At 35.2% G+C, this 16423-nt stretch overlaps 1 protein-coding gene across 8 annotated transcripts in view; it reads left to right on the top strand.

The window, feature by feature from the left end:
* The first annotated feature begins 794 nt into the window (after positions 1-794).
* Positions 795-16423, top strand: part of RC3H2 (ring finger and CCCH-type domains 2) — a 45365-nt gene continuing 29736 nt past the window's right edge. For 2 of the 8 annotated variants that reach the window (XM_077144140.1, XM_077144141.1), the window contains exons 1-5: positions 795-1202; positions 6488-6599; positions 7974-8263; positions 9744-9861; positions 12118-12351. In XM_077144140.1, coding sequence (XP_077000255.1) covers positions 8033-8263; positions 9744-9861; positions 12118-12351 — 583 coding nt within the window. In that variant the 5' untranslated portion in view covers positions 795-1202; positions 6488-6599; positions 7974-8032. Of the gene's footprint in view, positions 1203-5776; positions 6608-7973; positions 8264-9728; positions 9862-12117; positions 12352-16423 lie in introns of those variants that run through there. The other 6 variants (XM_077144133.1, XM_077144134.1, XM_077144139.1 and 3 more) reach the window with 6 other exon arrangements.

The raw sequence follows: 16423 nt of genomic DNA, 5'->3' as shown, positions 1-16423 counted from the left end.
AATACCTGCTTTTTAGGATCATCGTGAGTAAATGAAATATAAATATAAAAATAAAATTACTAAATAGTGAAAATTGAAAAATTTATCACCTAATGTAGTCCATACATTTTAATTCCTATAATCCTACTGTCAGTTCCTTTATAAAATAAGGTTACTACCTTTTATAAAAACAGGATTATATCTTCCAGTTTGCTGTGGAACTATGGTTAAACAAATATTCATTAAGATATTTATGAAGGTTAAACAAATATTCATTAAGATATTAAGATTATATAAGATATATATAATGGTATAACATGCTTGAATTTTTTTAAGTCAATTTAAAGGTTCATGCTTACTGTCAAGAGTAACCAAATGACGCCTTACCCTGTTTTGTTTTAATTCTCAACGTGCGTGTGCTTGGATTTTTGTCCCTTTCTGTTTTTTCGATATTCAGTTTTCTCTTCAATAAGAAGTAAGGTATGTGGAAGCACCTGCTAAACAAACTTTTTTTTTTCATTTTTATTTTAATTGGGAGATTGCTTGGCACCTATGTGAAGGGACTGAGAGATCTGATCGGTCAGCATTTGATTAGGGGAGGGTGAAATAGAATGGAACACAGACCAGATCCTGCCTCAAGGATGGAGACCACGCTTTTCACGGGGTGAGTGAGTCATAGGGTTCTTGAACCAACGTCTAGGAGGCTGGTTTAACGCGCAGATGACATGTAGGGAGTTTCCCATCAACCCCTTTGGCTTTCCTACTTTTAACAGCGCCTCCCACAGTGCACCGGAGCTCCCTCGTCACGTGATGGGGGTAGACGGTCTCTACCAGAGTGAAGCTGATCTACAATTTAGTTGACAAGCGGAGTGTATCGCGTTTGTCTTGTAATACTCCAACTCCCGGGCTTGTGTAGTCTCGCGTGAGGTGGGGAGCATCTTCTCGCGAGCTCTAGTTCGGGATCCCTCCAGGTCCGCCTCCGTGGTGTGGAGGCGGAGGAAGAGAAGTAGGAGGAGGCGGAGGGAGGAGGCCCCGTAGCGGCCTCCGCCGCCGCCGCCGCCGCTGCCGCCAACGGGGCTGTCCCTGTAGCTCCCGATGGAGCTTGAGGTTGTAGAGCCGCCGCCGAGCTCTGCCCCGGCAAGACGAGGCGCCTCAGTCGCCGAGACGCGCCGTCGCGGGGCTCCCGGGAGCGGCCCTTAGCGACCCCACCCGGGCCCCCTCAGGTAGGGCGGGGGCGGGAGCGGGAGCGATGCGGTTTGGGCCCCAACCCCTGTCCCCGGTCCCCGGTCCCCTGCGGGAAATTGGCCTCAGCCCCGGGCTTGTGTCACTGCTGGAGCCCGCGGGTCGGGAACTGAGGGCCGCACCTGACACCGGGACAGGGAGCGCGGGGCCTGAAAAGGCCCCTTGCCAAGGCAGGGCTTTTTCAATGCGGAACGAGCAGCGCAAATGGCTACCTCTTGTCGACACCGGCCGAGGTGAACATTTCTGACCCCAAAAGAACCCAGTCTAGCAAAGGCCAGACCCCTTTTCCCATCCTTATACTAGTTCAGAGGGGTTTGGGAAGAGGTCTTAGAAACCCAGTCCTCTCCTGGCTTTTCTGCTTTTTGCCCTGGGGCTTTCCGAGACCCCAGCGCAGGGATGGTGGAAGCGAACGAAGTGGTAAAGAGGGACCTTGCCAAACAATGCCTTGGGAGGGCTTAACCTCCTTTTAGAGAGAGGGCTAGACCAGAGTGGTTGCACAGGGGATGTGACTTGAAGCAGTGGTATGAAATAGAACCAGGGAATTGTGCTATGGCCTTCTTTCCCTCTTTCATTTTTCCTTCTTGGGGAAGCCACTTGAAGAGACTTCCACCATCTTAGAAGAATGGTAGAAAGCATCTTTGTTTCTCAGAGAAGCAGCTCTACTTTGCTCTGTCCTTAGCTTTAAGGAAGGGAAAAGATGAGAGTAACTGTCATTTCCATTCTTCGATTCACAGGAGAAGAGTTTAAGATGCCTGCAGATAGAGCCTTAACACCAAAATGTTCTCAACTAATCTTGGGCATAAAATAGATCTAACCAAGTAATTCCCAAGCTATTTTTGTTTGTTATTTAGAACTACATAGGTTCTCTTCTTTTCTTTCTTTTTACCTAGGTCCCGTCTTTTACTTCCCACTCTTCCTGATCCCAATTTGATTAGAACGACAAAGTGCTTATTTTAAGAAATCTTTTTTCTATTTTTGTATTGGTCACACTTTTAAGTTCCAGTAGAAACTTTTGGTGAACAGGAGAAAGCCAATGTTACTACACCAAACTGATATAATAACACCCAAAACCAAAGAAGCAGAGTTTTAGTTAACCTGTGCACCGTTATTATATGATTAAATGCATTTTTTTATTTTGAGATATTAAGGTATTTTGAGGCATTAAGAATAGCTCATATATTGTATTGTTAGCTTCTTTTATCTGTCTTAAAAGTTAGGAGGCTGTTCTAAGCTCACATCCCTTTTTTGTGTTGTTTACTTCCCCATTCAGTTTTTGAAGAGTGAATAAGAGGCCATTGCATCTTGTTAAAGACCGTTTCTCAATATTGCAATTTTTGTTGATTTGGGGATTTGTATTTTCCAAATGTTAACGTTTGGGAAATTGCTAGAAGATCAGTCAAACATATATCACAGTCATTTTTAGCAAAAGCTAAAATTTACACAGCCTCCTATTCTTTGAGGATTTAGTTTCAGTGTACGGGTTGGTGGATACTTTGAGTTATTCCGGATCCGTTACTACTGTTATGTTAGCCTGACATCTCAGAAGTCTTTTTAAGTCTTTTTGTTTGTATGTTTTCATTAATTCCCTTTCTGCTTTTGTAATTTTGTGTCTTCCAGTTTTAAAAAATAAAAAATTCTTTTGGCAAAGCATTCTTCTTTAAACTCAGAATTTTACATTCAAAAATAGAAATTTTGTATTGTATGCAATACTTAAGTATGCTAAATGAATTTACAACAAGGTCACTATAAGTACTTGTTTATAGTTTTGGTTGGAGTCCGTTGAAGTTTCACTTTCTAGTGATGGCAAAAGGAAGCATGTGGTAAAATAAAGCTAGCCAAAAATTAGAAATAAGTTGATGTTTTGCACCCAGCCTCATGAATTTTGTAAGTTACATGCTTATGATCCTCAGAGCTTTTAGTTTTATGAAAGCCTTCTTACGTGTGACTTTCACATCAAATTCAATTTACTTTATTCAGTACTCTAGAGCTAAACTGTCCAGTACCATCCGTTTGTGGCAACTGCACACTTGAAATACAGCTGCTATGAATTGAGGCGTGCTGTAACTGTAAAATACACACCAAAAAGTATTTAAAATATCTCTCATTTATAATTTTTAATTTTGATTGTGTGTTGAAATATTTTGGCTTGATTGGGTTAAATAACAGGTTGTTTCCTTTTCCCTTTTTATATATGATTACTGGGAAATTTAAAATTGCGTATGTGCCTCATATGGTATTTCTGTTGGGTAGTGTTGTTCTAGAATATGTCCTTTCCCAAGGAATGAATTAACTGAGTAATAGTAGATACATGAAAATCAAAAACATCTTGATAGAGTAGCCTCTTATAGCCTAAGTAATCAGAGGACTAAGGCGTTTTGATAATATGAAGGATAAAGTATCCAGTGGCCCTTAATTGATAGGTCAGAATTAGTAATTGCTCTCTCAGAAATAAGTAGTGTAGTCATATCTAAAGAAGCAGAACATTATTGGTTAATTAGTTAAAGTAGGAAGTTATCTGACTGCCATATTAGAATGTATTGAAAGTTAAATCTCATATTTAATAAAACCCATGATGCTTTTAAGAAGTAAAGCTCATCATACATCTTCTCTACTTACAATGAAGTCACATATAAAAGCAGTCTTTAAAATTGTAATTCAACTCCTTTTTCTCAGTCCTTTTGCTATGGTTTATGCTGAGTTTTAGAGATTTTAGATTATTTCCACTGTTTCTGTTTTTTAGCTTAGGGCCTAAATTGCACCTATGATGCTTTAAATATAATTTCTAAGTCCAAAGTAATTATTTTTAAGGTTTCTGAATCGAGAAATCCTGTTACAGTCCTTTCAGTAATTCCAGTGATTCACCTCAAATTCACCTCAATTGGGTGAACTGAAATTAAAGTGATTATTTTAATAAACATACCTGAGTTCTAAGTTTAGTACAGTGTTTACATCTTTATACAGAGAATTGTAAAATACTGTATGTTCTTATGTAGCTATGAAAGAGCCATGCATTTTATTCTGGCATTTTAAAATCAGATGACATAGTCCTGAACTGCCTTCACAATATAGTGGACTAATAACAAATGAAAGTACTTCTGTGTATGTAATTTGCTCTTAATAAAGCAGTTTTTTTTTAATGTTTATTAATAAAACCATTCAACATGCAATATGAACATTCTTTTTTTAATCACATAGCTGTATATCATCATGATCATTTCTTAAAGCATTTGCATCAATTCACAAAAAGAAATAAAAAGAAAACAGAAAAAAAATTCATACGTACCATTCCCCTTACCCCTCCCTTCTGTTGGTCACTAGTATTTCAATCTACTAATTTTATTTTAACATTTGTTCCATTATTTATTTATTTTTAATCCATATGTTTTACTCATCTGTCCATACAGTTGATAAAAGCAGCATCAGACACAAGGTTTTCACAATCACACAGTCACATTGAGAAAGCTATATTATACAGTCATCAAGAAACATGGCTACTGGAACACAGCTCTACATTTTCAGGCAGTTCCCTCTAGCCTCTCTGTTATGCCTTAACTAAAAAAGTGATATCTATTTAATGTGTGAGAATAGCCTCCAGGATAACCCCTCAACTCTGTTTGGAATCTCTCAGCCATTGACACTTTATTTTGTCTCATTTCTCTCTTTCCCCTTTCAGTCAAAAAGGTTTTCTCAATCCCTTGGTGCTGAGTCCCAGCTCATTCTGAGATTTCGGTCCCATGTTGCCAGGAAGGTCCACACCGGTGGGAGTCATGTTCCACATAGAGAGGGGAAGGGTGGTGAGTTTGCTTGTTGTGTTGGCTGTCTCTCAGAGGCCACATCTGAGCAATAAAAGAGGTTCTCTTGTGGGTGACTCTTAGGCCTAATTTTAAGTAGGCTAAGCCTGTCCTTTGTGGGGTTAATTTCATATGAACAAACCCCAAAATTGGGGGCTCAGCCTATTGCTTTGGTTGTCTCCACTGCCTGTAAGAATATCAAGAATTCTCCACTTGGGGAAGTTGAGTTTTCCTTTTGCTCACCGTTCCCCTAAGGGGACTTTGCAAATCCTTTTTTTTTTTTTAATAAAGCAGTTTGTAATTTGAATCATGAGAGATGTCTGTTATTTTTCCTGTGTTATGAGTTAGCAAAGAACTTACAGACTAAAAAACCACTAGAATAAAAATGTTTAAGGTCCCACCTTTATAATTTAGAGTTTCACACACCTATATTGCTGTCCTTCAGTCTAAGTAACTTGTACCTAAAATTAGTTAACAAAAATAATTAGAATTTTCTTAAGTAATTCCCTTAGGTATCTAGTTACTGGCTTTTATATCCATTTAATCTCAATTTGACATGTTTGGGGAGTATCTTTAGCATGAATATCTGTCAGTATTAACTATAAATTTATTAGCAATTAAAATAAAACATATAATATAAATCTAGAATTTTTACACATTGGGAAATGTTCTTAGCTTTCCATGGTTCATTTAGTTTTTTTTTTTTAATTAGAAAGATAATAGGATTTATATTATTTTTTGATAGTTACAAAATATTTCCTAGGTAAAATTTTATTAAGTATCTTTTTCAAAGGAATGAGAATCTAATTTTATCACTAAACATTTTAGTGGCTTATGTAAATATCGTCCATGTTTTAGATAAGGTTTTATTTTAATTTGCCTTCTTCTTTAATTGAAAAACCTATAATTTATTGATAAGGTAATTGAAGAAAACATTTTTAAAAAGTAAAAATGTTACATATAGCTCATTATATAAGAAAAGTTTACTTTAAAATTTTTGTGTCAGAAAATTAGAATCTGACACTTCTTCACAGGAGGATGATTTGACAGAGTTCCTTCCTAAAAGCATATGTGGGATATTATAACATAGAACTATCAAGTATGTTCTGAAATGGTTTGAAACCCTTCAAAACTGAATAGAAGGTGAAAATATGAGAACTTAAAATATTTATGTGTAGTTCCAGACTTGAGTTCCTTTTTCCTCCCAAAAGTTAACTTTTAATGTAAAGCATTTCAAGATAATCTTGGAAAACTGAGTAAGGAAAGGGTTTTGCTATTTGTATCCTGTTACCTAAGGGCCTATAGTACCTTAACTCACTGAACTAGCTTTTCCAAATAGATCATTATTAAAAAAAAAAAAATCCAGTCTTGTTTTGATAAATCATTGGTTCAAGTTATTAACTAAAATAGAGTTCTCAGTAGTAGATTTAAGATAAAATTTATTTTTCCTGACAGAACTTTTCTTTTTCCTGCAGCCTAGAAAAGTGAACATTAAATCTGATGTGTTTACCTGCTTAGTGCTCATCTCAAAATTGGAAGCTAACTGTTTTTTAGATTATTGACATTAATAAGTGTGGCGATGTGAAGGTAAAAGAGTAAGTTATGACTTGTAAGATTTGGCTCAATTAAAAAGAAAAAATAACAGATATTTTACGTTAGAGCTATCTGAGAAAAAGTTTGTATAGGATACTTTTTACCTAACAAGCCCTGTAATTCATTTATCAAGGTGTTTTTTAAAATATTAGTTTTTATGAACATAAAAACCCAATATAGACTAAAACTATTCTTCATTTGGATATTGAAATAACAGAGCATGCTTTCAGTTGTATAGTTTTCTCACCTGAATCTGACTACATTTATGCTTGAGTTGGTAAACAGAGGTATGAACAAGGTTATTGGTTAATTGCCCTAAATATCTAAATTTTCTCTTCACCAGAGAGTCTTTTGACAGACTTACGTAAATTTTGAATCGGAAGATAAGGAAGATTTTGAAATACAGAAATATAGAGTATTCAAGTTATGTGTCTAAATTTTTAAAATTAGAAGACAGTCTTGATGCTAAATCTTTTATATGATCTTTTTCAAGTTGTATTCACAGCATAGATAGAAATTTACATTTTTCTTTTTTTCTACTTAGAATTGTAAGGTGAGAATAATGTTTTATTCTTCTATAGTGTCCTCTTTGGACCTGACGCTTTTTAGTAATGCAATGTATATACCAATCACTAAATGATAAGGTTTTGTCAGAAGTACTGTTATGAACCACTTATAAAATTTTTAAGATAATGTGAATAATTAAATATTTTCTTTGGTGTACCATAGTTAGCAGTCAGCATCATTCATTTATTACTCTTCTTAATTTTCAGCATCTCAAAGCAAGTAGCTCTATCTTCATAACCTTGTGGGTTGATTTTCAGAAACTTACTTAGCCTCTTAGTCAAGTTCTAAGCAGAAATGTCCTTCTTCATGAAGCTGCCAAGTTAAATATATCCTTGACGGACTTGGTCATTAAGGTGGCAAGGCTGTTTCTTCACACTTGACTCATTATAGTATTATTCATATTTAATATTCCAAAGTTCATTAATTCTTAGGCTTTATCTTTTGGGGTAATGGTTATCCAAGGAAAATAAACATAAAAACCTCAGCAATCCAAAGTAGCATCTGTTCCTAAAAATAGAATGTGAAATAAATCTACTTGTTTGATATGCCCGCTAAGAAAAATACACGAAAGTTTTGATACTCTTATATGAGCAACTGATGTAAGCACAGACTTTAGTTGAAAGGACTACTATTAGGGCATTATTTCTGAACAGAGTTTCAGAAATCTAATTCAGGTAATTTATTAAAAAACAAAATATTCGTATATATTTTAGGTTCTGAAGCTGTGATAGTTGGTCTTAACAGTAATTCTGAAATGTAAATAATGATTATATGATTAATTCTTACTTTTGTCCATTCCAGCTTACAAAACACTACACAGAAAAATAATGATCTGCTAGACTGTGCATCCAGCTTCCAAAATGCCTGTGCAGGCAGCTCAATGGACAGAATTTCTGTCCTGTCCAATCTGCTATAATGAATTTGATGAGAACGTGCACAAACCCATCAGTTTAGGTTGTTCACACACTGTTTGCAAGACCTGCTTGAATAAACTTCACCGAAAAGCTTGTCCTTTTGATCAGACTGCCATCAACACAGATATTGATGTGCTTCCTGTCAACTTTGCACTTCTCCAGTTAGTTGGAGCCCAGGTAAGCTCTCAAGATTTTACTAATTTGGTATATGTAATAATTACTGAGTTTTGTTCAGTAAGGGTACAAAATATGTGCAGTGATATTTGAGAAATAAAAAATTGTATCATTGTATCTTATTTTCATCACTATTTTGCAAGAGATTTTCTTTTATTAATATCATAAATCCATATGCAAAACTGTAAATGCCATTGCAGTTTTGTATTTTTGTGTTCAATCCTGTGGTCAAAATAATAAATTTTATAATTGGTAAGTGATATTGGTAGATACATATATTTTATGTAAACACACATACATATTTGTTCAGTTGGTGATATGAAAATAAATATAATCAAAGCTTTGGCCAGAATCCAATCTATTGGAACCCTCAGAGGTTTTTTGGTTTTTTTGGTTTTTGTTTCTGTTTTTTTTTTTCACTTTTTATTGTAGTAACATGGAACCCGATTTTTTCTTCTTTTTTTTTACATGAGCAGGCTGTGGGAAACGAACCCAGGTCTCTGGCATGGCAGGTGAGAATTCTGCCACTGAGCCACCTTTGCACCGCCCTTCAAAATTTTTTAACCACTTTCAAGTGTACAATTCAGTTGTATAAATTATAATCCCAATATTGTGCTATTATCTACATCCATCACCTAAACTTTTTTTATTGCCTTAAACAGAAACTCTGTACACATTAAGTGATACCTCCCTTTTCCCTTCCCTTGACAACCCATCATCTACTATCTGTCTTTATGAAATTTGTTTCTTCTAGATATTTCATATGAGAAAGATCATAAAATATTTAACTTTTTGTGTCTAGCTTATTTCACTCAACATGATAACCTTCAAGGTTCATTATGTTGTAGCATGTATCAGAACTTCATTCCTTTTTATGGTTTATTTAGGGAGGTATATATTAGTAAAAATTTTGCAGTTTCTTATGCTGTGTGCTATATAATGAGTATTCCATGTTTATAATCATTTTGTTGAATCAGAGCAAGACCCTAGGTTTATAACTTCCATTTAATTAGGGTCTACTTTATGTGAGGTATGATGGTAAGCATTCAACATCTAATATTACTAATTCTTACCATAACTATTAATGTAGTTATTATCCCCATTTTACAGGTGAGGAAGATGAGATTTTATACTTCGTACATTATGTATTAAAACAATAAAGTAAGAATTTTTCTGATTAATCACCAATTAGAAAATTTAGCGAACTAAAATACTCCATATTCTTAGTATCTTAATATTAGTAGTTTCCCTTTTAAAGGACAAAATCTCTTTTCAAAGTTTATAATTAAGTTAGACTTTCTGAAATCAGGGTACATCTGTAGTCAATTGTGTCATAATTAGGTTTGATTTTTCTTAAATGGTTTTGATATACTATCTCCATATTCATAATAGTATAATTTTATACTCATCTGGGTAACCACCAAATAGATAAATAATACTTGCATAGGCTAGATGAGTATTTCTGCAGTTTTTCTTTTTTTAGGTACCAGATCATCAGTCAATAAAATTAAGTAATCTAGGTGAGAACAAACACTATGAGGTTGCAAAGAAATGCGTTGAGGATTTGGCACTCTACTTAAAACCACTAAGTGGAGGAAAAGGTAGGACTTGTTAATTTATTTGTTTTGGAAGACTTGATATTGATGCCCTATTACTTGATGCAAGTTTTAGAAAAGGAATTTGTCTGAGAAATCTTGAAATATTTTTTGAATGAGAATATATTATTCTATTTTCTGAAAATAGCCATGATGTTATTAATTTAATACTTCATTTGGCATGCTATATATTGAGATTTACACGTATTTGTATTCCCCTGATTAAAGCAATAGTGCTATAGTATAATATTAGTTTTGATAAGTCCTATTAAGACAACTTCATATATTCATTTATTCTGTCAACCATTTATCAAACTTTATTAAGCACTTAAAGTGGTTAAGGTAATACTTTCATGAACCTCATAATCTGTTTGGGGAGACAAGTGTCTAGATTATTTTAAGTGCTGAGATAGAAGCAGAATTTTATCAGTGTTTATCCCATGATTGACACATTGTAAGGGTATTAAATACTTGTTGAATGAATGAATGAATCAATCAGTCAATCATGTATTTGTTTTGTACCTGCTCTGTGCATTGCATTATTGAGTATTTAAGGCATAGATACATATCCACCTCATTCATTCATTCATTCATTGACTTATTAGATTCCATAGAGCATGGTCTAAGTGCCAGGTACTATATAAGTCTTCGTCACACTTATATTTTAGTAAAGGTAGAAATAATAAGTATAATAAACACATTATATGGTATGTTGTAAATGATAATTGCTATGAAAAAAAGAATACTGTTAGAAATATCAGGTAGAGTTAAAAGGCAGTTTTCAGTTTTAAATAGGGTGGTCAGTGTAGGCCTCATTAAAAATGTGACTGTTGAGCAATGACTTGAAAGAGGTAAGATAGTCATGTAGGTTTCTGGGAAAAGTGTTCCAGGCACAGTGAATAGCCAGGGCAAAGTCCCCAAGGCATGCCTAGCATCTACAGAGACTGCCTGAAGGAGTATGAGTGAGAGAGATGGATGAAATGAAATAAGAGGAAGTGGTGAGGCCAGATAATGTGACCTTACAGGGCTTTTTAAATGCTTGAGATTTTTCTCCGAGTGAAATTGGGGAGTTTTTGCAGGGTTTTGAACAAAGGAGTGACACAATCTGATGTTTTAAAAGAATCAGTAGCTGCTCTGTTGGAAAATCATAATACAAGGGCAAAAGAAGTAGTGTGTTTGATTAAGAGGCTGATATGACAAGGTTAGTAGCAATGCAGGTGGTAAGAAGTGTCCAGTCTGGATATGTTTTGACGGGTGGAGCCAAGTGAGTTTCTTAATGATTACATGTGGTATGAGAGGAAGAACAGAGTCAAGGATTTTTTGTTTGTTTGTTTTTTGGCTGAGCCTCTGATAAGAGGAGTTGCTATAAAATGAAATAGGGCATGTTGTTGGTACATCAGATTTAGGCAAGATCAGGAGTTCAGTTTGTTCATGTTAAGTTTGAGCTGTTTACTCTTCACTTGGATGCTGTATCAAGTTACCAGTTGGATAAATGAGTTTTAAGTTAAGGAATGAAGTCTAGGAGCTGTAATTTTAGGAGTGGTATTTAAGGCAATGAGAATTAATGAAATCACCTCAGTAGTGAGTGTAGATAGAGAAGAGGACAAGAATTGGGTCCTACGGCCCTTTAACATCAAGTGTCCAGGGAGAAATGATGAAACCAGCAAAGAATACTGGGGGGAAAAAAGGAGAAGACAGGAAGAAAACCTAGAGCATTGGGTGTTCTGGGAGCCAGGAAAAGAAAGTGCTTAAAGTAGTAGGGTGTGAACAGCTGTAGTGAATGATTTCGAAAGGGCTAATAAGATAAAGGCTGAGAATTGACCATTGATAGACTAAATAAATCCTAAGTACTCTGTTTTAAGGAGGACATAAACTCACAGAACAGGATAATTAAAGTAATTAAAAAGGCTTCTTAGTATTACAGAATAGTAAAGAGAGACAGAATACTCATTGTTGGAAAAGTGAAAGTATCTTAAAAGGGACTTATTAGAAATTGTCTTCTTTTTGTTTTTTTTTTTTGCACGGGCAGACACCGGGAATTGAACTTGAGTCTTCAGAGGAATAGTGTCTTAATAGTTAAAATATAGAAATACAGTTAATGAAAACTGGCTTGTAGATTTTTTTTTTTTTACATGGGCAGGGTCTGAAAAGAAGCCCAGATCTCTGGCATAGCAGACTAGAATTCGGCCACTGAGCCATCATTGCACCACCTGTTGTTTTTTTTTTTGAAGTTTAATTGTCTTCCTTTCTTTTTCTCTAAAGGTGTAGCTAGTTTGAACCAGAGTGCACTGAGCCGTCCAATGCAAAGGAAGCTGGTGACGCTTGTAAACTGTCAACTGGTGGAGGAAGAAGGTCGTGTAAGAGCCATGAGAGCAGCCCGTTCACTTGGAGAAAGAACTGTTACAGAACTAATATTACAGCACCAGAACCCTCAGCAATTGTCTGCTAATCTGTGGGCTGCTGTTAGGGCTCGAGGATGCCAGTTTCTAGGCCCAGGTAACAACTAATATTACAGTGATTGTCTGCCTTTTTTATTGTCTGTCAGGACCTGAGAGTGCCAATTTCTAGAGCTAGGTAAGAATTTTCAGACTCAACCCATCGTCTTTATTTATACTTACAAATTTTGGCATAATTAGAGATAAACTAGATTTGTTAATCATAATCTGTATAATAGATACTGCTTCGGTGTTTTTAGAACAAATTTCTCAATTAATCCTCAACGGCCTTCAAATAGTCGTTGACCAGCTCCAATTTTACAAATTAGAAACTGAGTCAGAGGGGCCCAAGATTACCAGATAGTAAAGGAAAGGTGAACATTTTTTTGGTCAGAAAAAATTTTTTAACCTCTTGATTTTTTAAAAACTTAAAATATTCTAAAGAAAGTAAAAATTATCAGGAGAAAATTTTTTGTGTATGTGTGGTTAGTGCTATGTTCCGTTTTAAATATCTTTACCTATTCCAAATTATGAAGTATTTTCCTGTGTTATCTTCTAGGAGTTTTATTGTTTTACCTTTCTCATTTAGAATTACAGTCCAGGTAGAATTTAATTTTGTAAGGGAAGCCTTTTTAATTAGTGTCATTGGGCAGCTAGATAGTCATGTGGAAAAATATAAAATTGGATATATTCCTTATACTGTATAGCTATATAAATTCCAAATGGGTCAGAAATACTTATGATTAAAAATAATAAAATATGCTAGTAAAAACAAAAGACTGAATTCCTTTATATAATTCGAGTAGGGAACACTTCTAACTTTGACTCCGAATTCAGAAGCAGTAAGAGAAAAGATTGATACTAGTCTGCATAATTTATTTTCAAATTTCATTGCAAGAACCTATAAGCAGTAAAAAGACAGATAAATTGGGGTATATATTTGTAAATTATGTCACAGATACAAGGCTAATAAAAGTGTTACTAAGGAGCTTTTTAAAATTCAGGGAAAAAAGACCAATAACCCAATTGAAAAAAAGATGTAAACAGAAAATTCAACATGGAACAGTAATGCAAATGACCCTCAAACGTGTAAAAAGATACTCAACCTCCCTCATTCATATTAAGAGAAATGTACGTTAAAATTAAACTGAGATACCATTCCTCACCTTTCAGATTTGCAAATATCCAAAAGTTTGGCAGTACACTCTGATGCCAGGGCTGTGGGGAAACAGGTACTTTTCTTCCAGTAATGGGAGGAATACAAAGTGGTACAGATTTTTTTTTTTATTAATTAAAAAAAATTTAACAACAAAGGAACTAAAACATAAACATATGATCATTCCGTTCTACATATATATAGATGATCAGTAATTCACAATATCACCACATAGTTGCATATTCATCATTTCTTAAAACATTTGCATCAATTCAGAAAAAGAAAAAAAAAGACAACAGAAAAAGAAATAAAATGAAAACAGAGAAAAAAAGATTATGCATACCATACCACTTATCCCTCGCTTTCATTGATCACTAGCATTTCAAACTAAATTTATTTTAACATTTGTTCCCCCTATTATTTATTTTTATTCCATATGTTCTACTTGTTTGTTGACAAGGTAGATAAAAGGAGCATCAGACACAAGGTTTTCACCATCACACAGTCACATTGTGAACGCTGTATCATTATTCAGTCATCATCAAGAAACATGGCTGCTGGAACACAGCTCTACATTTTCAGGCAGTTCCCTCCAGCCTCTCCATTACATCTTGGATAACAAGGTGATATCTACTTAATGCATAAGAATAATCTCCAGGATAACCTCTCGACTCTGTTTGGAATCTCTCAGCCATTGACACTTTGTCTCATTTCACTCTTCCCCCTTTTGGTCGAGAAGGTTTTCTCAATCCCTTGATGCTAAGTCTCAGCTCATTCTAGGGTTTTTCTCAATCCCTTGATGTGGTACAGATTTTTAAGGAAAAGAAAAGAACTTGACAACATCTAGCAAAATCACCTATGCCTTTACAATTTGACCCAGCAATCCTACTTCTAAATATGTATCCCAGATATATGATATCAAAAAATAGAAAATGCATAAAGTTACAAAGCTCTGTTTGTAATAGCACACATCTGAAAACAACCTGAATGTTTATGGGCGGGGACTAATTTAGTAAACTATGGTATATCTTACCAAAAGAATACTATGCAGCTGCAGTGATCTCGTTACATTGTTACATGAAAAAATTAAAGCAAGGTGCAGAATAATGTGCTTTATATTACCTTGTATTTAAGAAAGGGAGGGAGATAGCTACATTTACTTACTAGGTTATATTTACTGAAAGAAATGATGGCAGGAAAGATTAAAAGTAATAAAATTACAGAGGGAGTAACCAAGGGAAAGAGGACAGGGACTGAACTCTCTGAATGTACCCTTTTTTATACTTTTAACTTTGGAACCATATAAATGCCCTTTGTGATTATAAAGCATATTTTCTTTTTAATTTGAAAGAACTTTATTAGCATTATTATAGGAGAACTTGGTTATGTTGCTATTTGACAGCCAAGGCTGAAGTATGTTGGAGAACGTGACTTATGCTGATCTCGAGTTACATACAATGTTTAGGGTGGCCCGCACTGGGGCTGATTGAGTTGTCACAATGCCTGGTGCTGAGTCCTGCATGAGCTTTCCCCTTACTTCATCATTACAGCTATCTAAACAGCTAGATGCTGCTCTTATTTCTATTCTATATATGAGGAAACTGAGGCTCAGAGAATTTGAATGGCTTGAGGTTAAGTAACATTTCAAGGCCATACAGCTAGTCAGTGGCAAAGCTGGGATTCCAATCTGATCCCATTCAACTCTAAATCCCGAGACCCAAGCCTCTGCATCCTGCCTTTTACCATGCAGCCTTTGATACTTCCAGGGAAGCATTAAAAATCCTAGGACAGAAACACAGTCCCTGAAGGATCTTTGGAAATGTCACATCAATAACTGAACTGTACCTATTTGCACTTGGATTCTTGGAATTTTGTCTACTGCTTCTTTTTGTTTGGGGATATCAATTTTAAACTCCAGCCCAAATCACTTGTCATCCAGATTAACAAATCAGTCAATGTGTGCCCCAGTTCTTAAAGTAGATGGGAGAGTGTACCAGCAATTATAAAGCAATTTTTAATGAAAATAAATTTAAAATCTTTTAATAAAAAGGAATAAAATGAAGCAGTCCCTAAAAATTAAAAATAGACTAAGACATGCATTAAGTAGGCATGTATCCATAAAGAAAATAAGTGTTTTTGGTGATATTAGAACACAGTATTTTTTAAAAATATATTTTATTGTGAAATAGGTACAAAAAAGCAATAACTTTCAAAGTACATTTTAACAAGTAGTTTTAGAACAAATCTCAAAATATGGTATGGGTTATAGTTCCACAGTTTTAGATTTCCTTCTAGCTGCTCTAGAACAGACTACAGATAAATATCAGTATAATGATTCAGTATTCATACTCATTTGTTAAATCCTATCTTTTCTTTTATAACTTCTCCTTTGAGGCTTCTGTCAGTCTTTAGTGATATTTGGGCAATGACCATTCTGACTTCATGTTGAAAAGGGATGTGAACATTATGGGGCAGGGGAATGCAGCTGGTTGGATGGTCTTGAAGAAACTGGTAACTTTGGGTTTCAGAACTTTTGTGGCCTAGGAACTGTCTGACGGTTAAAAATAAACTTAGTAAGTGAAACTTTTATAGAGTCTGAGTCCTGGGTATTCATTTTTTGTAATTTGTATTATTTTAAACAGACCTACAGTAGGATAAAGGATAAATTATGTTAATGCTATCAGGAACCAAGATTTTCAACACTGAAAAAAATATGCAAGTATAAAATATGCAAGTATAGCTCTTCTCGAGAAGATGGCGGCTTAGTAAGACGCGCGGGTCTTAGTTCCTCCTCCAGAAAAGCAACTAAAGAAACAGAAACAATACAAAACAGCTCCCGGAGTCACGACAGAGACCAAAAAGACAGCGTACCCCATTCTGGAACGGCTGAACGGGCAGGGAGAATCCGCTGCGGTGAGATACGGGAGGGGCGCGCGTTTTCCCGGCCAGGGCGGCTGGCGACTGGGGTCCCCTCCAC

The sequence above is a fragment of the Tamandua tetradactyla genome, chromosome 2, assembly GCF_023851605.1.
Source record: "Tamandua tetradactyla isolate mTamTet1 chromosome 2, mTamTet1.pri, whole genome shotgun sequence".
Classification (NCBI taxonomy): domain Eukaryota; kingdom Metazoa; phylum Chordata; class Mammalia; order Pilosa; family Myrmecophagidae; genus Tamandua; species Tamandua tetradactyla.
This window is presented reverse-complemented; position numbering and strand designations above follow the sequence as displayed.